The sequence below is a fragment of the Harpia harpyja genome, chromosome 23 (assembly GCF_026419915.1).
Source record: "Harpia harpyja isolate bHarHar1 chromosome 23, bHarHar1 primary haplotype, whole genome shotgun sequence".
Classification (NCBI taxonomy): Eukaryota; Metazoa; Chordata; class Aves; order Accipitriformes; family Accipitridae; genus Harpia; species Harpia harpyja.
In genome coordinates, this window is record NC_068962.1 from 354,699 (window position 1) to 375,386 (window position 20,688).

At 42.5% G+C, this 20,688-nt stretch overlaps 2 protein-coding genes across 4 annotated transcripts in view; one reads left to right on the forward strand and one right to left on the reverse strand.

The window, feature by feature from the left end:
• The window catches only part of PLBD1 (phospholipase B domain containing 1), a 40,687-nt gene extending 33,678 nt beyond the window's left edge, over positions 1-7,009 (forward strand). For both annotated transcript variants that reach the window (XM_052774530.1, XM_052774531.1), the window contains 3 exons: positions 3,741-3,926; positions 5,049-5,155; positions 6,759-7,009. In XM_052774530.1, the coding sequence (XP_052630490.1) occupies positions 3,741-3,926; positions 5,049-5,155; positions 6,759-6,926 (461 nt within the window). In that variant the 3' untranslated portion in view covers positions 6,927-7,009. The remainder of the gene's footprint in view (positions 1-3,740; positions 3,927-5,048; positions 5,156-6,758) is intronic.
• A 5,071-nt stretch (positions 7,010-12,080) lies between these two features.
• ATF7IP (activating transcription factor 7 interacting protein) overlaps positions 12,081-20,688 on the reverse strand; it is a 115,116-nt gene continuing 106,508 nt past the window's right edge. The window contains exons 13-16 of one of the 2 annotated variants that reach the window (XM_052774529.1): positions 19,697-19,852; positions 18,563-18,748; positions 14,785-14,897; positions 12,081-13,336 (exon numbers count right to left, since the gene is read on the reverse strand). In XM_052774529.1, the coding sequence (XP_052630489.1) occupies positions 12,920-13,336; positions 14,785-14,897; positions 18,563-18,748; positions 19,697-19,852 (872 nt within the window). In that variant the 3' untranslated portion in view covers positions 12,081-12,919. Of the gene's footprint in view, positions 13,337-14,784; positions 14,898-18,562; positions 18,749-19,696; positions 19,856-20,688 lie in introns of both variants that reach the window. The other variant, XM_052774528.1, reaches the window with a different exon arrangement.

The window sequence follows — 20,688 nt, forward strand, 5'->3', positions numbered from 1 at the left end:
TAACTGTGATGCTGTGGGCTACTTTAAATGTTTGGTGAGTGGGTCACCCTACAAGGAGATAAGCTTTTAAATAAGAGAGAAGTTGTCTGTTAAATTCAGCTCCTGAACTTTTCTGGAGCTCTTTTATCTGATAAATATGTGCTGTTTAAAAGATTCCTTAATCCCCCAACAAGACTAGCAACAAGTTGATGGAAAACAAGCAAACAAAAATATAGGTGAAGAAAAAAACCGTCTGGCAGGTTTCATTCACAAGTATTTTCTAGACACTTTGTCAGCATCCAAAAGCCTAAGCTCATTCCACAAATCTAAGTGTACGTCTGGTGCTTTCTGCTTCCTCTTCCAATCACATGCTCAGGAGGTGAATTGAGGAATTGTTCTTTATCATCAAAATGACTAGAAATGCATTTATGTTAGCAGCTGGGGTTGTTTTCCTTTGGAATTTTCTCTTGTGTCTGGCTCCTTGGAAGGTTCTGGCTTATTTTATTGCCACAATGTCAATATGGCTTTATGAGATGTTTCTCATTGATAATTTGGAAAAATCTCTTGTCTCTCCCTTTATGCTTCTCTGGCTCCTTTATCTGTTGAAGATAGGAAAGTAGGCTGTTGCATCTTATCTTCCAGTGTTTGTGTGTACTTCAGATGGTGAAATGCCTTGGGCTCCTCTGTGCAGTGTTGTGGATTGTGGTGCAGACAAAAAAAAGCTAATGGAGACCTCTCTAGCTCTGGTGCTTGAAGCAACGCAACCACATCATGGCAGTGCCTCACCTGTGCAGACTGGCCAGGCTTAGAGGGTTCCCTGAGGTCCTTTTCAGCAGTGATTAGAGAGAGCTGCTCTGTGGGATTCCCTGTAGGACTGAGACCAACCCCTGGGCTTGGGCACACAGTGACCACTTATTCCCTCCTAGGAGATCTCGTGGTTGCTCTGTTCTGGAAGGTGGCAGCATTCATTAGAAGTTACATTATTTTACATTTTCAGTATGGCTTTTCCCAGGTATCTAAATGCACCTTATGTGTATTGGATAATGCAGCAGTCAGTCTCTGGTAGCTTAAAAATTAGAAGGGTGGCCCTCAGCAAACAGGGTGGACTAAGCACTGCAGGAGTGCTACCTTAGAGACCTCAGCTGCTGTAAGCCAGCACTGCTCCTGTAAGCAGCAGATTTGGACTCCTCCATGCCATGCAGGACACCAGACAAGTCCCATCGAGGCCCCTGACCTGTTCCCTGGTGCTCAGAGCAGCCCAGGTGAAGGAAGTTTGCCTTTCTCAAGAGCAGTGCTGGCTTAAAGTGTTTGTAGAGTACCTGACCCTGGCACACTCCATAATTGCCTTGTAGCTGGTATCCAAAGGTAACGCACTTCTAACACTCTGGTTGGTCAGAGAGAGTTTGTGCCAGCATTGGTTTTTTAAGTCTCTTCCGAGCATAAACCTAGAAACAACAGAGAATGATAATTGAGTTCTCAGGTGAACAAAGACAGGCATTGCTGTAGTAAGCCCTGTATCCGAGGAAGAAGGGAGCATTTTCTTGTATGAGTTTGAAAATAGAAAGTTGGGTTGTGGGTTTTTTTGTTTTTTTTTTTTTTTATGGCTTCTGTCAGCTTGTGTCTTAGGCCAGTGCAGGTGAGTTCTAAAAACCAGGAATCTCTTACGCTGCCTTTTCCAGGCAAAGATGTCAAGGTGCTTTCTGTATGCTGACAAAGAAAACTCAGGAATCCTTTAGGGGAGTTGAGGGAGAGCAGTACTGCCTCCAGTATAGGGACAGGGCACAGGAGTGGGCTGCAGTTCAGATTTCCTGATGATGAGCAAGTAGTGCATCCATTTCAGCATCAAAAGCATCACATCAGATCAGAACCTAGGATCTCAGTCTCTTCTACCATACACCTAATCTTCTCATTGCTCTCCCTTGATATTGCTGAGATCTCTTGCTCTGATGGGCAGAGGAGGAGGACATATTGTTTCAGAGAATTTTTGCTGCCTTCACGTTGTCTTCTTCACCCCCTTTTCAACCTTAGAGCATCTCTGACTTGTTTTTGTTACTGTTCACCCTGCCAGGCCTAACAGGCAGGTTTCACTGGCTTAATACCAGCCCTTGAAATAGTTTCTTCTGTTTTAGCAACAAAGTTTTTCCAGGTGGGGAATGGGGTCATCTGTATGCACTGTGTTCATGTGAGACAATAGCACCTTTTTGAATCACAACTAAACCCTACCGATTTGGAAGCTGATGTATCTGTATCCTCTGGCCCATGTTGTTAGAGGCTGGCAAGTGCGCTTATTTCTGGAGGACACCTGTATTACAACACACCACATACACAACCTGTTTCCTTCAGGTAGGCTCTAGGTCACGTAAGCAAATGCCAGCAGACAGGGTATTCCCGTCTGCTGTGTGCTAGGCAGGACCCAAGCTGGTAAGGCCTCCACTCAGGCAGCATTCCAGTGCTTATGCTGTCTGCATATCTGTCCTTTGGGAAGTTTGGTTTCCATCTCTCTCTATCACTCCCAGTGACTCCCAGTTCATTTTCTTGAGCACCTTACAGCCAGACTCCTTACGTTGTGCTGGGCTGATGTAAATACATGCAACACTGCATTTACTGGTGTCTAGACAGTAAATCTCTAAGCCAAATCCTGTTGTGTGTGATTTGAGAAGCAACGTTCCCCACTGACAAGAGAAACTCTAGTGCTTTGGAGAGAACCTGAAAATGTGCTGTTCTTGGGACTAGCTCAGGTTATATACTCTCTGCCTAAACACTCCTTGGTGCCTGCCTTGCAAAAAAAACCCCAAACCCCAAAACAAAACAAAACCCAAAGAAAAACCAACCCCTGCAAAAAAACTTTAAGGTATAAGTATCTATTTTTATTCCTTTCAGGACCTGCTGTACCCAGATCCTGACCTGGATGGTTTCCGGGTTCTTTACAAGCTTTTCTGCTTTCTAGACTAGTCTTGTTTCAGGCAGTTTGTATGTCACCTACCTAAAACTCTCTCTGGAGTTCTGGCTGGTAACCCTGCTCTTTAGAGTTAACAAAACTGCAGGATTCACACTTGCTCTTGGAAAAGTTAGGGCAGGGCTCTGCTTTGCTGATCAATCAGTTTTAACGGTCAGAGGCATATACTGGCAAACGTGCAGTTATCCCCCATCTTTCCTTACCACTGCGTGCAATCACAGCTTTCCAACTACCACTGCACAAAGCATGTGTGTGGTTCTTTCTTTGCTGACCTGCCTCCTGTTCACCCCTATTAGCTCTGTGGTCCATGTGTGTTTGTGTGTATCCGTCCATCCCTGACATCTCAGCATGGTGTATTCCTCTGCCTTGGTGAGATGGGAATGCAGGGGAAAAAGGGAGTGACTTGAAGCCTCTTGCTGGGAAGTTTGGTGGGGGTAAATGATCTTTTACACTCCTCTGAGGTTGAGCAGGAAAACCTCTGCAGGAGGGCTGTGGCTGCTCTGCATGTTTGCCTCAGACTCCTGCAAGTCTGATCTCAGCTGTTTTGCAGAATGAGTCCTCAGGGTGGAAATCTGGGGGCGGGTTGCCTGGGTGCAGTCTCCAGTGGTGTTACACTGGGAGTTAGCCCTGGTCATGCCAGTGACTATTGCCTTATTTTCTTGTGTTCAAACCAGTTTGATGTGTTATTCCTTGACATGCTGTTAAGGCAATGCAGCATGGAAAATAGTTTCTTTTTCTTTTTTGATATAAGCAAGAGCATTCAGCTTTTTTAAGTGATTAACAGATTGGGTTTTGTTTCTGGCAGGTTACTGGCCTTCATACAATATCCCTTTCCATGAAAAGATTTATAATCTCAGTGGGTACACGGCATACGTTGAGAAGTATGGCATGGATTTCTCTTATGAGCTTGCTCCAAGAGCAAAAATCTTCCGTCGAGACCAGGGCAAGGTGACCAACTTGGAAAGCATGAAGTACATCATGAGATACAACAGTAAGACACATGTTTATGTACTGTAGAGCTGATCTTAATAAAGCAGTGTTACTTTTATTTCTTAGATTATAGTGGGAAGCTGCAGCCTCACGTACAGGTCAGAGTTATATTACCCTAGGTGCAGAGTACACACAAACTAAAAAGATAACACAAGCTTACTGTTGAGGTAGGAAGCCAGGCTAAAATTACTCTAACAGAATCAAGACTGGGTTCCTGCTAGAACAAGGGCCCTCGGACTTGCTGTTTGACCTTTCCAGAGAGCTTCTGACACTCCAAGAGACTCTGGACTGCCAATACCTAATATATCTACAGCCTGTCAATCTTGAAAGCCTTAAATCCTAAGCAACAGTTAGGTCAGATCAGACCAGAGAATTTAGCATAGAACTTCAAGTTTTTTTTTACCCTGCTCTGGCAAATGATCTTTGGTAGGTAATGCGCTGCTCTGCTTTTTCCTGACAGGGTTCTCCTTAACTGGATTAAAACCAGCTTAATTAACTTCTGGCTAAGTGCATCTCGAAGTACAGATAGCTTTAGATGCTATATTTTTATTCCCAATTATAAGGAGCACGCTGATTACCGGGCTTGGGGTTTGGGAGGCCTCTCCCAGGGTGGGGTATCGCTACTGTTCGGGCTGTGAGTTGCAGCATGCTCATAGATGTTGAGGCTTGTCCACCTTCCCCTTCTAGCTTGCAGCTACTACAATGGGTGTTCGAAGGCTTTGCTCCTTGCTACTTACTTTAGTCAAGAACTGGAAAACCAAGGCTCTCGCTACTGCACTTTTCCCTTCCCTTTCCCCCCCTTCCCTTTCTCTTCTGCTTTTCTCTCCTGACAGAGTTCCTGCAAGCTCATCATGTGCAGTTGCAGATATTTGTGGTTAGAGGTTGGCAGCAGTGCCCCTGGGATGCAGAAATAGCTGTATGGACTTGAATTAGGAGCTTGTCTACTCCTGTCCTGTGTTGAGCACTGACTTCTAGCTGGTACCTGGAGAGGAGTATGAGAGCAATGTGATAGACCTCTGTTTCTGCCAGCACACTTAGTGGCTCGGGCACTTTGCATCAACTTTTTGTGAGGGGACTAACTTGTTTTCTTCCTTCCTTCCCTCTCCACCACATTTTTGTCCAGACTACCAGCGCGATCCTTACGCTGAACGGAATCCTTGTAACACCATTTGCTGCCGGGAGGACCTGAATCCTTCTTTTCCAGTGCCTGCAGGCTGCTATGACTCCAAGGTAAATTACCTCAATTTCAGTATCTGCTGAATGTTTGCTGCAGCCTGTTTGTGCTCCTATCATCAGACCTGTAGCATGTTTCCCTGCACTAAGGCAGGCATGGCCAGGCATGTCTGTTCCCTCTTTCATGCTGTCCCAGTGCTTGGTCAGATCCTGAGATGGTAGTTGTGTGCAGAGTCCTGTCTCCTGTCCCTGACACCAGTCCTAGCACAGTGGCAGAGGGCAGAGGATACAGGGGGAGGTGTGTGAAAGAACTATGTCCATGGGAACTTGTGGTGTTTAGGGGTGTATTGGGTACAAGGGGTTAAACCCCAAAGCCTTGCAGCAGGAGGAGCTTAAGAGAAGGCTGTAATGAGTCTTCACATCACTCTGGGGAGGTGATTGTTGTACAGCCTCAGCCTCCTGTTTGTGAGGACTGTGTGGGTGCCTCCGCAGAGCCCACAGGAATGTGTTTTCAGCCTCATTTTAGCTTTACCTTTACAAAAGCCTGGCTCTCTAGTAAGTCACCCTGCTCCAGGGCTCCACCTCTCTGTGAAACTGCTTTGACCGAAGTTTGGTAGAGATCATTTTGCTTTCTGGGGGATGTGGGAAAATCCTTAGACCCACTGTCCTGGAGAAAGCAGCAGTTTTTCTAGGCAGCTAGTATGGTATTTTCATGGTGAAGGACAATACCTGAGTAAGCAGCTGTCCGGCCCTGGTGTGCTGTGAAGTCATACAGTGTTTTATCCTGTGGGGTCCAGCCTGCTGTGTTTCTGGATTATGAGTTTGGTTGCTAGGATGGGCCCTGTTGGGGCTGTTTGGCACTGCCAGTGCTGTGTGTCCAGTCAGCGGGCATAAGCCCAGGCCAGCTGCCTGCTGTAGTGGCCAGTAGGAGCTCCTAGAGCTGGTTATTATGAGATGAATGCAGAAAATTGCTGTGTAGAAGTGTCTGGTAAGGGAGTAGGTTCGTGCATGCTGGTTGTGGTGCCTTTGCCAGCACAGTTAGGCAAGGGGAGTGGGCTGGGGGAAGACAGGGGCCCTAAGAGGGGCATTGAGAGAACTAGCCCAGAGCAGAGCCAAAACATGGCAGTTAAAACACTAAAGGCAATTTTAGTGTCTCTGAGTTTGGGAAGATGGAACAGGCTGGGGACCTCTTGGGAGATAATGAACAGGGCAGAGTCTGGGCAGCAATATTAACTCTGTGCTGCCTTTGTTGTTTCCCAAATTACCCTGACAGCTCTAGGGGACAGCCCAAGTGCTTAACACGCAGCAGAGCTTAGGTCAGACCCTCTAGGGTGCCTGCTGTAGCTCCAGCTCTTTTGGAGATATGCAAACCGAGGGAGGATTGTCCTGAGGGCAGATGTGCTGCCTCTTTCACCCTGGATAGTGTGAGGGCTAGAGGGCAGCGTGGGCTTGTGCTTTGCTACTGCCCTTCAGCGCTGGCTGTTCTGTGGCTGAAGATGCCTCGGTGCAGGGGAGGAATGCTGCCTGATCAGCATGCATTTCCCCTTGCTCACCTTCTTTGTTGTTATTAAATCTCACAGAGCTGTTCCTGCTCTGTGAGATGGGTGCATGTCAAACACCATGCAACCCTTTTGCCCTCAACTCCTGTCCTTTATTACAGGTGTCAGATTTCCGCCTGGCTTCAGCATTCACAGCCACTGCAATCAATGGCCCCCCAGTACAGGGTGGTCTCCCTGTCTTCACCTGGAGACGGTTTAACCACACACGACACCAGGGCCTGCCAGAGTCGTACAACTTTCATTTCGTCACCATGAGGCCAATCCTGTAAAACCAGCATCACTATTCCCAAATGGAATTTTTTTAATGGAAATTTTCATTCCTGTGTGTAATAAATCGACCTGGATGTCCACATCCCTGTGCCTTACCTGCTTTCCCCTGTCCTGCCTGCTAGGCACTTTGTACTGACATGGGCTGCCTCGGTGCAGCCCAATGCATGTTCTGCTCTTCTAAGCTATTTGGGTGGCCCTTCCTCTGACTAGGATTGATGGGAAGCAGGTGTGGCACTGCTTTGGGGTGATCTGAGCCATAGTCACAGCTGTTCCCAGAGCAGGAGAGAACTACTACAATGCAATCAGAGTGATCTATGCCTAATAGCACCATGGGACCTGGCTGAGCCAAGCCAGGTGGCTGCTTTGGGCCATGGTGGCCTTATCTCAGTGCTGGCTTGATGTCTTTTATCTGAGCAGTGCCTTTGAGATGTTCTGTAAATTGCCTCTCATCCAGGAATGTCACTAGCTGAGAGCACCAAGGTGGTTTTCTCCGTGGCAGATGCCTGTTGTCTACAGGGCATGGCTTGCAGTGCTGCTTGCAAGATTTCCTTTGTCTCACCAAAGCAGCATGCAATGGTCAGGCTGCAAAAGGTAGTGAAGGGAGGGACCTGGTGATTTCTGAAAGCAGCCTGACTGATAGTTTTGGAAACACATACCCCACTGCCCCAGCCTGCAGCGTAGCAGCAGGGAAAGAATGGTGCGTGTCTGTGCAATGGCTCTCTTCCTGATCGGCCCATGCTGTTGTTCAGTGACCTCTTCGCCTGCTCCCTCAGCTGTGGAAGTACAACATGACAGTGAGATGGCTGTGAGGGCTGAGGCTGTACGAATGGCTGAGAGGCAGCATCATGCAGTTGACTTTCTGGGAATTGCTGCTCACATTACTTGAGCAAGGTGGCAACACTTCTGAAGAGGAAGAGCATGCACTAGGCTCTTTTTGAAAGAGTTGTCTCCTGCAACGTCTGGAACTAAGCACAGATGACTCAAAATGTTAAAAACCCAGTAGTTTATTTCAAAGTAGAAATTTCAGGCTTATCAGACAAAACCCCACTACAGTTAACACAGACACACACGCTAATCTACAGTACATACAAAAAGGGGGAGCTTGCAACTGCCCAGTTTAAATTGGACATTAAATCAGTCCTACATTTTTTTTGTATTTACAAGTCCAGCTGTAAAACAAAACAAGAAATCAGATTGAGTTTCCTAGCAAAGGATTGTGCATGTTTGACTCCCAATAGCCAATAAATTACTAAAGCTGAACAAGACTCCCCAAACAGCTACTACCCAGTTATCTTATTTACAGCTATACCCCATTAAATTAAGACAGCACTTCAAATATATATATGTGTGTGTGTATATATATATATATATATATATGAGAAAAAAAGAATGCTTAGCCTGCATAATAACAATGAGAAATAAAGATGCTTTTTTAACAGGTACTTAGAAGGGATGAAAAGCTTAATTCATTTGCTTTCTCTTAGCTATCCTTATTTTTTTCTTTTTCCCCTCAGAAGGTGTTTGGAAGGGAATACAGATTTTGGTGGGAGGGCTGGCTCAGTGTCATTTGAACTCCTCTTCCTCCAGTGTTTTCATACAATGCCCACCCCTACCCAAACCAACAAATTAAAAAAATATATATTTAATATATCAAGCTTCTATTTAAAAAATCTGGATAGATATTTTTGACTAAATGAGAATAGTCAAGAGTTTATAAGATGACAGAATCACAGCTTCATTTTGTACAGTGTGTGCAATACTCTAATACTGGGGAATGGCTGTTTGGGGAGCAGGAAGAGATTTGACCTGTCCCTACATAGAATACAGATTCTAATTTATTGGACATTTAAGACAAACAGCATCAAGGAAGGGCTGAAGTGACTATTTTTGTTACAGTACAAAACAGTGCTCAGATTCTACTATTGGGTCCAATCGTGCTCCCACTGAAGGCACGAGGGGTTTTGCCGTTGTTTTCAAAGGGAAGCAGGGTAAGACCCCTTATTTTTACAGGGAAGACACCATGGGCATTTCCAGCCTTGTGCTAAAAACCTTGGGATGGGTGAGTGTCTCAGTGCTTGTGCTCAGTGATCTAGCGTGGCCAACGGTAGCACAAATAGTTTGAAAGAGGAAAGTCTAAGACCAACTGCTACTCCCAGGGAAGCATGGAAATAAATACAGGCTGAGGGGAACCTGCCTCTGCACCCTCATCTTTTCTGAAGCTGCCACTGCAGATGCAGTACAGATGCTATACCTACAGTCTGCCCCCCTTCCTAGGGTTTAGTCATTTGAATCCAATAAAGCTTTTTTAAACATATACTGAAATAAAGGAGGCCTGTGAAGCTGTAACTAGGAGGAATGCAATGGAAAGGAATGGCATTTTGCCATCAGCACGCCCCAGCAGGGCTCCTCTCCAACCAGAAACTGAACTAACTCAAGTTACTTTCAACCTGGACATCCAGATGCCCTTGTATCACACAGAGAAAACAAACCAAACCTAGAACAAACCAGAAAGTAAATGGGGATGGAAAACACAGCTGGAGAATCAGCACCACGTTTGCTAAAACACAGGGAACTAGATCCAAGGTGATACTGCTGAAATGTGAAATACCCAGTGGCAACAGCAAAACACTAAGTCAGGAACAGCTTTATACCAGGCTACTGAAAATAAGATGGAAAAACTTGCATGAAGTGCAGAGAAGAAACTAAAACCAACCCTTCCACCTAAATTTAAATATGCGAAAAATCTCTACAAGTGGATTATTGGAAGCCTCCAGCAACTAACGCTTTTATGACAAGCCAAGTCTAGAAGCATGGTGTTAACAGACCTGTACTGGATGTTCTCAGGTATTTTGGAAATACATTCAAATAAAGTCTATTAAATGAAATCAATTATTTCTGAACATTTGTTGCTAGCAGAAATTTAGTTTCTCAATAGTTTTATTGTTTCTGGGAGGTAAAGGATAATAAAATAACCAGCCACCCCACAACACAGGGAAAAGTGCCATGAGTTAAGGAGTTAAGCAATACTCCCATTTGTTAGTATAAGGGGTGAATACTCACTGCAGAGATCTGCTCCACCATGAAAATGATTTTGCAGAAATGGCAGAGTTCTCTCTTTGTGTGTCAGTGATTTAAGGACCAGCTACCTGTAAGGTCTCCAAACCGAGCTAGGCATTTGAAAGCCAAGCCATGCTTTATCACATACTTTGCCCCACCACTTGCTTAAGACCCTGAAATTGGACCTTTAAGAGCTGTGCTGGGATGAAACAAAAGAGAAGTCAGCTTTCACCCCACAGCTGCCATGGCTTCAGTCAACAAACGGTAGCTAGCTTATTTAATCTATTCACAAAAAATCAACTGCACTCTGCCATACATAGCAGAAATGGATCTATTAATCCAGAAGCCAATTTTTTACAATCAGTTCAGTTGAGAACTACATCTTTCTTTAGTAAATAAAGATGAGTCTTCTTTCTCTAAAGATACAGCCCACAAAACCTCCAAACACAGTATCAGACCATCCCCAATAATACCTCCATTGGAGGAAAGAAAAACATTCTAACACAGGACTCTCACCCCCCACCTATCCCAAGCAAGACAAAGCTAAGAATAATCGTGACCTAAACGCAGGCAAAAACTATAGAAAAGCTCATGTATAGTTTGGGCTGGAATCACAGTTAAATAAGCAGCATAAATTCTAGGTTGTATTCTTATGTTTATTTTAACTTTCAAACTATAAAACCTCATTGTACTGATATGGCCAACGGCCCTTTGGTACCACCTCAAAGACAAATTAAAAAAAATTGCCCAAGGAGGACTTGACAGCCATCAACCGGAATGAACTGCTCTAACCTCTACTACAGAGCTGGCTTTGTAAGGACCCAACTTTCCATAAGTAGACTAAATGCATTATTAAGTAATTGTTCCTTGAAATAGGCAGTCAGAACATTTAATGAAACATAGAAAAATTCAAGGCATTATTATTGGCACCAGTAATACAGAGACAACTGTTACTCAAAGGAAAGGTTACACATTGTTCATACGTGAGATTGTGTGAACCTTCTCTCATGATACTTGGATTTAGACAGAATTTTTGCTCGCCCAAATCAATAAAACTGCTATACTTTAAATGCAAGTTTCCATACAGAGAATATTTGTTACTCACCTGATAGAAGTGACAATCCCAGCTACATGAAGGAGTGCAGTAAAATAGTATAGACAAAAGTCTACAACGCAGTTTCTTTCACTGTAAAAGTTCTTGAAGGGAACACAACTAAAGAACCCATAATCTCATAGCATATTTCACCAGCATGTTTTGGGATTTAATTTTTCCTGCCCTTTTCAACCTTGCTTTACATTTAAAAATGTTGGTTTTAAGAATGAGGGCACTGAAATTAAAAAATGTAATCTTCTACAGCTTTGCTACATGGTGAAGTGGATTAAAAAAAAAGACTCTTTCCTTTCTAAATCCACTGTTTGGTTCTGCTGGGCAGGAATGAGACAGAAAAGTGCCAAAATAAGCAACTTACATATACTTTCTTGTCCAGGTGCGTTACAATTTGGTTCTGCAAAAAGCAAGATTAACATGTCAACAACAGTGGGGCAGATGCACCAATTTCTTTTCTCAGCTCAGAAGCATCATGAAAGCATCTATTAACATTTGCAATTGCTCACAAGTTTTAGGCCAGTGTCTAAAACAGCTCCTAAACTGCTTTGGGTGTGTTAGCTTTCTGCAGAGGCAGGCAGGTGATGAGAGAGAGGACTGGGAAGCCAACTTCTTACCTTTTTGTACTAACTGAACATCCAAACTCAGTGCAAACAGCTAGAAGCTTTCATGGTGCCACACCACAGAGGTTTCTTCTTTGGCTGAACTGCAGCATACAGCTTTCCCAAAAGAACAGCGAAAGGCTCTGGTGGAAAATACTGTCTGTATACTCTAATATTCTTGACAGGACAAAAACAACTACTCAAGAATTACAGTGAGGAAAGGGTTGAATGATACTGCAGACAAAATAAATCCAGCATCAGCAGGATGTACACTCCCCGGTCTTTCTAGAAATAATAATTACTGCAGACCAGGAAAATGAGAAGCAGTAATGAAAGGCTCAAGGGTAAAGGGAAAAACAACTCCAAGCAAATAAAAGAACACCACAAGGTATCTGGCTACATTTTATTTCTGAAATTATTATTTAAGGCACAAAATAAATCTAAAAAATAGGGCTGGATGTATGAGGGGAGGGGCAGAGAAATTATCTGAACAAGAGAGGTGTGAATGCAGTCTCTACAATCCAGTTTCAGATCTGACCTGGGAATGCTCCCAGTGTGAGTGGGTGAGGACGGTGAAAGTAGAAGAGCATTCTTAGTTAGGAGAGGTAGGAGGTAGTGGGGTGATTTATTTTTTTCCCCCACCTCCAAATTCACACACATATTGGTTCCCTGGCCAGAGTCAAGTTCCCTTCCCTCCCCTCAGAGACCTCATTACAGTTTGTAAAATAAGACCAGACCACTCGATCTTCCAGTACAAAAGTGAGACCTTGAATCACCCACATATCACAGCCTGCTCACAGAGCGGTGGGGGGCAAGAGGTCCTTGCCCTCATGTTAGTGCCTTGATAGATATTACAGATGTGTATGTTTTGCTTCAGACAAACTGTAATTTATTATTTTGTTCCCACTCTGAAGCAGAATCCGAGGCATCCAGGGTGCCCTTGGATAAAGGGTAGGTAGGTATCTAGGTGGAACAGCTGTCATGGAAAGGAAAGTGAAATTTTCAAACGGCCCATGACTTGAGCTATCCAGAAGAAACAGGCTCTCTTGCTGCAGGTCAGACTTTATTTTTCTTTTGGTTCTGAATGCATGTAGTGTATCACACAACTGCCTAAAATAATCCTGCAGAGAGTGGATTTAAAAGTGAATTTCATGCATTGGATCAACCCCCCAAAACTGGGGTAATTCTTGGTAGTAGGACAGGTTTAAAGGCTCCAAAGATCTCTAGTTTAACTGCTCTGGGAAGAGATCACATCTGTGGACTGGGGGTCACAGAAGGGTCCAAAACGTCCATAGATGTCCTTAGCCCGGACTGCAAAGTAGTATTTGCTGCCAGACACAAATTGCGTAAGAGTGCATGCCATAGGTAGCGGGAGGGCCTTCACTTCCCCTATCTTCTTCCACTGGGAGGGCATAGTGGCACTCGGGTCCTCGTGGTAGGCGTAGAGATGGTAACTGTCCACAGCGGCACAGCTCCGGTCCACCTCCATAACACTCCACGACAGCACAATACCATTCTGGCTCTGTACCCGCGCCAGCTTCAGCTGGGGCTTTTGAGGCAGAGAAGTGTTGGCAGCTTCAGGAGGCAGCCGTGGTGGCTGTGGTGCCTCTGGGAGTGGGGCAGGATGTACAGGGCGTGGTGGCTCCTAAGCAATGTAAGAGCAATAAGGGAAAGGTCAGAATCTACATCAGTGGAAGGCAGCTTTAATTCATCATTCTCCAGGCAAATGGAAGCAAATGAGCCTGCTATCACCCAACTACCACAACTCTAAGTCCTGTGTGCAGAGGCAAGAGAGCAGCAGCAAATGTTGAGAAGGGGTGGGACCAAGATTGCCATCAGTTCTTATTTGCATATAAATTCCTAGCTCTACAGATGATCGTTGCCACAATTATTTGCCTATATCCTCTTTGCTTCCCACCCAAGAGGTGAGGGACTGAACACTGTGCCCTTTACCAAGGCTGAGCAGGCAGGTTCACAATGACTTTGGGCTAATCTACGTCTTGAGCGGCTGTTCCCACATTACCCAAAACACCCCAGGCAGTGGATTTTAAGCTGACAACTCATCATCTTTTCAACAGGCAGGTTTTCAGTCACAAAAGGAAGTATGGATAACGGTGCCACACGGATTTTATTACCTTAAATTGATTACAAAAGCTCAGCCTCAGTTTTCAGAAAATTTTGAAATAAGGGCACAAATGTGGCTTTCCATTGATTTTTTTTTTTTTTTTAACATCACAGAAACAGTCCTAGGTCTCTCATTTATGTTAGTTAAGATGAATTTAGGAATGTGGTTACAATGAGTACAAAATTTTGTTATTCTTCAAGCCAGGGGCCTTTCAGGTTGGAATCTGGGGTAGTTTTTGTCATCTTAAGTGTTCTGTGTGATATTGGCTTGATTTATTCTCATTATTTATCACTGGGGAATGCATTAAGTTTAATGGTGTCTGGATTGAAAGAATGGTGAGCCACCTTGTTGGTAACAGATCTACCATTTCAGGACACCACAAATAATGTGACTGCCCAACAGTGAGTATACAGGCAATGTATTTGGTTCAGTCTCAACAACAAAACTATAGGAAATGAGTCAAAGTAAATTCTCAAATACTTAGGAAAAGGGGTTTGACGTGATGCAGAAGTAACCACCCCCAACAATGATAAAAAAGCCCTCTGAAATTTGGGAGTTGGCAACCTTGAGGGTCTTGTCTGTACCTTGTTCTCCTACCTCAGTTTTGCAAACAGCTATACTGAGGAACTGGTCATCCAATTCATAGGCAAACGATGACTAAACTTTTTAGTGGCAGTTCTTCCGTACCCTTGACTCCACAAGTCCGCTGCAGAAAATTCATGCACCATTTTTCAACATGTGCTACTGGTGATCTGGAGAACTCTGGGGTAAGCTAACAGATCGCGTAGCTTTTACCGTTCTTGGCAGAAATTGCTGCAGGTGATAGGGTGGTGCTATGCATGTGAACTGGCTGCAAAGTGTCTACAAGGCATTTCACTATTCTGCAGTTCACACTAAGTGATCTGAAAGACATCAGTGCAGAGACAAGCCTGTAAATTGCATTAAGCAATTTCAAAAGGACTACTCACAGCATGCACTTGCGGTGGTCGATGATGCACTGTAAGTTGAGGTGCTCCAGATCCAAGAGTTAGTCCATTGTTCACAACATACGCAGTTGTCTGAGGCATTCGTACTGTCATACCTATAAGAAACACAATGAATACTTTGAGTATTCAATACTTAAGATCAGCTAAACAGAACACTGGAAGACCAACTCCTTGGTTCATCTGGATGACACCAAATTTCAAACTGACATGGTCTCCTCAAACTGCCAGCACACTGATGAAATACTGCACAACAACAAAACCAACTCCCATCCTCTGAAGCTGTAAAAGTGAAAGAGCGAGTGCTTATGTCTGCAGAGGGGACAGGATGATGTTTTAATAATTTGTAGCATGAAAGAAATGGGTGGGGAGGGGAAGTGTGGGAGATACAGGGAGCTTAAGTATGAAAAGAAAAATTGCACCACTTTGGGATTCAGAAAGGAAAACAAAAGTGCTGCTGCAGCAGAATGATATCCACTCAGTATTCAAATGCCAGAAGGCTGTGCTGTGGATGGCACTGAAAACAAAAAAAGGTAAGTGACTGCCCAAGAAACTTGTCCTCCCTCACAGAATGGACACCACGATGGATGTTACTCACAAGCATTCCCATTTCATTCTTTGCCACAGCAAACTGACCTGACTGGCAGGAATAAACTAGGTAGTTTTATAGCCTTGTAGATAATATCGAGAACTCTTGCAAACTACAAGTTTTCATTCATTTTATACTACATCTCACTCTCTTAAGTAGCATTTTGTCTGTTTACGGTTGGAACATTTATGTTCTGTGAGCTCAAAGCTTTTGCTCATCGTTATGGGTTGCCTAGGGTGTCCCTCTATTTCTATCTAAAAATACAAGATCTGGGGCAATCTTCACTGCTCTCTAGTTCCACACTTGTATGAGATTAAAGCATTCTAGTACTTCAGAAGTGAAGCTCAGAGAGTGACACATGTCAGGAAACCACAGCTACTGTATGGTAATTTCTTCTCTGTTATAAAAAGTCATCAAACTATGATCATAGGTGATGAGTACCAGAAGTCTATGTAATCTGGGAGTCTGAGGCAGGGAGCTCAGAATGCTAAATCTTAATGCTTTTATAATAAAAGTGCTGAACTCTAGGTAGCTGCTTCACATCTTTTTCCTATTGGCACATCTATCTAAGCAGCTAATGAAGCTGTGCAAACTCCTGTAGGATAAACTGTCACCTGAACTGGCTGCTTCTCATCTATGAGAATCCAATCAGATATGCTGTTTTAGCATGACTGTCATTCTACCTCAGGAATTTACAAAAATCTGAAGAAAGATGGACAGAAATGCCTTAATAAGATATAAGATACAAATTTAGCATTATTTCTAGGTAGGCATACTACTTAGTTGACGTAGAAGTACAAAACTACAATTTGAGAACACTTCGGATGAGTTCTCACAGTTAATCTTTCAAAGAAAAAGTGCAGAGATCTTACTCCTGAAGCATGTGCTACTGACACTAAAGACTGTTTCAATGACAATATAAACCAATACACATCAGTAGCAGCATTTCTGAAAACTGTGTAACACAGATGGTGAAAAATACAGAGTGGACTATAAGAAAAAACTTGTGACAGCTAAAAGGGATCAAGAAACGCAACTGCTTTTTCGTTAACAGTACGTGAAACCTATCTACCTGGTATGCAAATCTGAAGCCTTGAAATAATCTGTATTCTAAGTAAACTGGTCTTTTATCTACTTATGCTAACCATCCGGCTTCCTTGTCCTGAGGTACAGGGAATGCACAATGCTATGGAGGAACCGCCATTTTCTTATGTCTTATGTGGCTTGTCAGACAATAGTACTGTATAATACACAGACATACTTTTCAAGCCAGAGTAACAGAACTGCCTCTAACAGAAGCGCAGAAAAGTCCAGGTTTGAAGGGACCGCTGGAGATGATCTGGCCCAACCTTCTGTTGAAAGAATGCTCTTAGATTAGGTTATTCAGGGTCTGGTCAAGCTGAATCCTAATTATTTTGGTGGAAACCTGCCTTGAAAATTTGTAAGCAGACAACTAAGGATAAGCTTTCATTGTATCACTGGACCATCAGGTCAGAAGCACATTACACAGAGATCTGTTGTTGGATGACCTTGCCTGGAAAACTTATCAATTCCCTACTTGATTGAGTTCTCCTAGAAAAGGTCTTAAAATAGCGTATTACCTATTATGTGTTCTTCAACAACACATTAATTATCTTGCATGTCTAACACTGAAAGGTATTCTGTAGATATTAATAGTAGTGATGCGTATTTAGTCACAGTAACTGCTCTAAGAAGTAAATTCTGACAAAATTTTTTGTATTTTGGTACAAAAAAAGAAAATACTACTAAAAACAATTAACATAAGTGAATGCACGGTTAAGTACTCAAAACTCCTTCCAAAACAACAGACAGATCACACATCTAACTTGTAGCTAAGGGTAATGATGAAGAAACCTAAGTGTGGGCTGAGGTTACCTTGCCTTTTATGGCCTTTTACTAACAGGAACACAAGATACAGACATGCCCCTCAAAAGATACTGTTGGTCAGAAGAACCTGAACTCAAATGCACATGGCACAAGAGTATAAGAAGGAATATGAACAAGTATTCTGAAAAGAACAGCAATTTCCTCACACCCTGGCATTTCATACAGAGGGCTCAAGAACTGTCTGATCAACTTCTGTTTAGCTAGCACAGCTGATTTTTCACAGTCTATGGCAATGCAGCCGAATCCACTTGCAAAAGATACTTAGAATTAAATTGCTACAAACATACATGGATATTCTCCTTTCCAAAACCTATTGTTTCAGAACAATGAATCAATTATTTCTGCACAAACCTACATAGGTACAGTCTTATGTGGCTCAAGCACGCAATGTTCCAAGTGTTCAGATGGTGTCTAAAAAATCACTACCTGGACATCACAAAAGTAGGCTCATACTCAGTGCACTAGAACAGGGAAATTTATGTTTAACATAATGGTGTTAAGATAACCATAGTGTAGAAATTATGGGGAGCTAAGAAAAGGCAGTTAAGATCCACCACTTTGTAACAGAATATAAACTATCATTTAACTTTAAGGTCTTTATTTTTGAGATCTACTACTCATTTCAGAAAATGAGTTTACTCATATGGGAAGATACCAGTTACACATTTGCAAAGTCAAGATAAATGTGCTGACACCTCTAGTCAAGTTAACTCAAACATGCATCAATTTCTAATACACTTGGTGAGAAATTTCATCTGTCCAGGCCTAGAGATAATAAGAAAATTTGCTGGTCACAGAACATCAGAGATTGTTAAGGAATTACATTAGGATGCCTGATACAGATGTAAATTTTAGACAGGAAATCAAACACGATTTACTACATACTTGTATGTTTTAATCTTACTCCAAAATAACAAAATGGTCTCTAACTATCTTTCTACAAACAGTGGTGCTCATTGTATTACCTTCTGCTACCTTGTAAAGTATTGGGCATGTCATCCAGAGATGCTTAATTGGCAGAGCTAGTGCCTAAGATGACCCAAATCCAGTTTTTCCTTGTTCACATAGCTGCAGGGGGAATGACTTCTTAATAGCCTGAGATTTTCTCAAGTTTGTAAGCTGGAAAAAACACCTAACATCTATAATTTGGAATAGTATTGTAAACAAACAACAAACCCAAAATAAAAAACCAAACCCCACATCCATCAGGTAGAACATATCAAGCTGTGTCATGCTAAAATGTGCATGGAAGAAAGCATCCTCTACCTCCAGTCTGTGGGTTGACTGGCCTTAAACCTGGGCTTGGCACTACAGCTCCTCTTACAGGATTCTGCGCTGGTGGTGCAGGAAGAGTGGTATAGACCACCTGATGGTTAGCAGGGGCTCTTGGTATAGGAAGTTTCGCTGCAGTTTGGGTCACTGGCCGATGAGTTACATTCACTGTTGTCGGAGCTGGAAAAAGACAAACAGAGCATAACCTAGAATGGAATTCCATGACATTAAGCTCATATGCCTATTCCAGAATACTCACCTCCTTTGGAAAATTGACTTATCTGAGCCATGCAAAATAAAAACTGTCTCTGAAATTCTATCTGTTTTTGATAATCCAAGAAAAGAGAAAACAGCCTAAACAAACAGTAATTTTCACCTGAAATAACAACACAAATATATATACAAATTCCAAACAGAAGAGATAAACATAATACCCCCCTCCCCCCAACCCCCAACCAACCCATCCTGAATGTAAGCACAGCTGTGGAGAATATAAAACCCACCACCAAAGAGTCTGTATAACAGATCAGTCATAAGACAATTCCAATGCCAACTAATCTTCAACAATCATCTACAGAAGAAGAGAGTAAAATAAAGGAAAAAAAAGATGATATATGTTTCTTTATGTTAGAAAGAAAAAAAAAAAAAATCACACTGTAGACAAAATAACATTTAACTAGGGATGGAACTTCCATGTCAGCCTTGCCATTCACTCTGCCAAAAGGATAAATTGCCAAGTGCAGGTGGACAGAGCTAGGAGAGATGTTGCGAATTTTTTTTTCCTCATTACTTAAAATAATGCAACTGCTACAGGTGTCTTCTCCCCCACTTTTACAAACAACAGTATATTTAATAACTTCTGTGACCATCCTTAGCATGATTTCTTCCTCTCCATAGAATTAATTTGATCCTGAATTCTTTCCAAATCAACAGGACTATGTTTCCCTTTCACTTCATCAGTTTAAAAAACAAAAAAGTTATGGGAAACTGACTAGAATGAAGATTAAAAAGTGATTCAAACATTCTGAACGTTCACCTGAAAAGGTTAGCACGATGTAGAACACACAAGAGTCCAGTTTAAAAAAAAAGCAGTCACTGCATTCACATAATGATGTAAAATTTAGTTACCTGTAGGTAATACATGTATGGTGGTCTGGGAAGGTCCACTTGTTGGCACACCTGTCTGCTGCACAGGGTTTGGCTGCAAAGGCTGCAAGGGGCGAGCCAAGGGCTGGGTGGATATGCTTAATCCTGTAACAGGTGTCTGGTTCTGCTTCTTGCCATCTGCTTTAAAACAAAATAAAGTCATAGACAATAGCAAACACAAATTAGAACATCACAGAGTTTTAAAATCTTTTTTCCACCTGTCACTCACAGATTAGCAAAGAATATTTCCTAGTGTGACATTTCTTTGATCTTTTCACTTGGCAAACAAAACTGTAGAAAATTCATTCAACTCCCCTCACTTTCATCATCTCAATCTTTTTCTCCCCATACTCCATAACGTTTCATTCTATCATCATGAAGTCTGTGTATTTCAGCATAATTTGGAAACCTGAATTTAATGGAACACTATGCCAAAGTATTTACAAGTTTCTACTAAAAAAAGAATAGCCTAAAAGCTTAAAAAGGCCTAAACACTGCTGTACTCAATTTGTTTCAAAAAAGTGATAGAGCTCCCTAAAGAAATCTTGCCTACCTTTGATGCTTACATCCTTTTATTATTTGCTGACTCTTCCCTTTGTTCAATCTGTTAGTCAGCCCTGTTTGTTGCCGTTTTGAATTTTCATGCTATTTTCTTAAAAAAGGGGAATCGCTTTATTATTTATAGAAAAAGTAAAAAGGAGAATTTAAGCTGTTTCTGACATTGACACCCTACTCAACACGACTTACTGACTTGTGAGAAGTGACAAATACTGTCTGTATCTGTAATTTACTACAGCAGTTATCTTTTCCTGCTTTAGTTTATTTGTGACAACAAAAAATACTCATTTGAGTGCAAGTCTGTATGTAATCAAGCCTCTGCACAATATGAATAAAGAAGAATTCAAAAGCTTTTGCCTGGATATTTCAGCTAGATTACAGCAGCAGTGGGCAAAGACTGCACCACCAAAACCTAA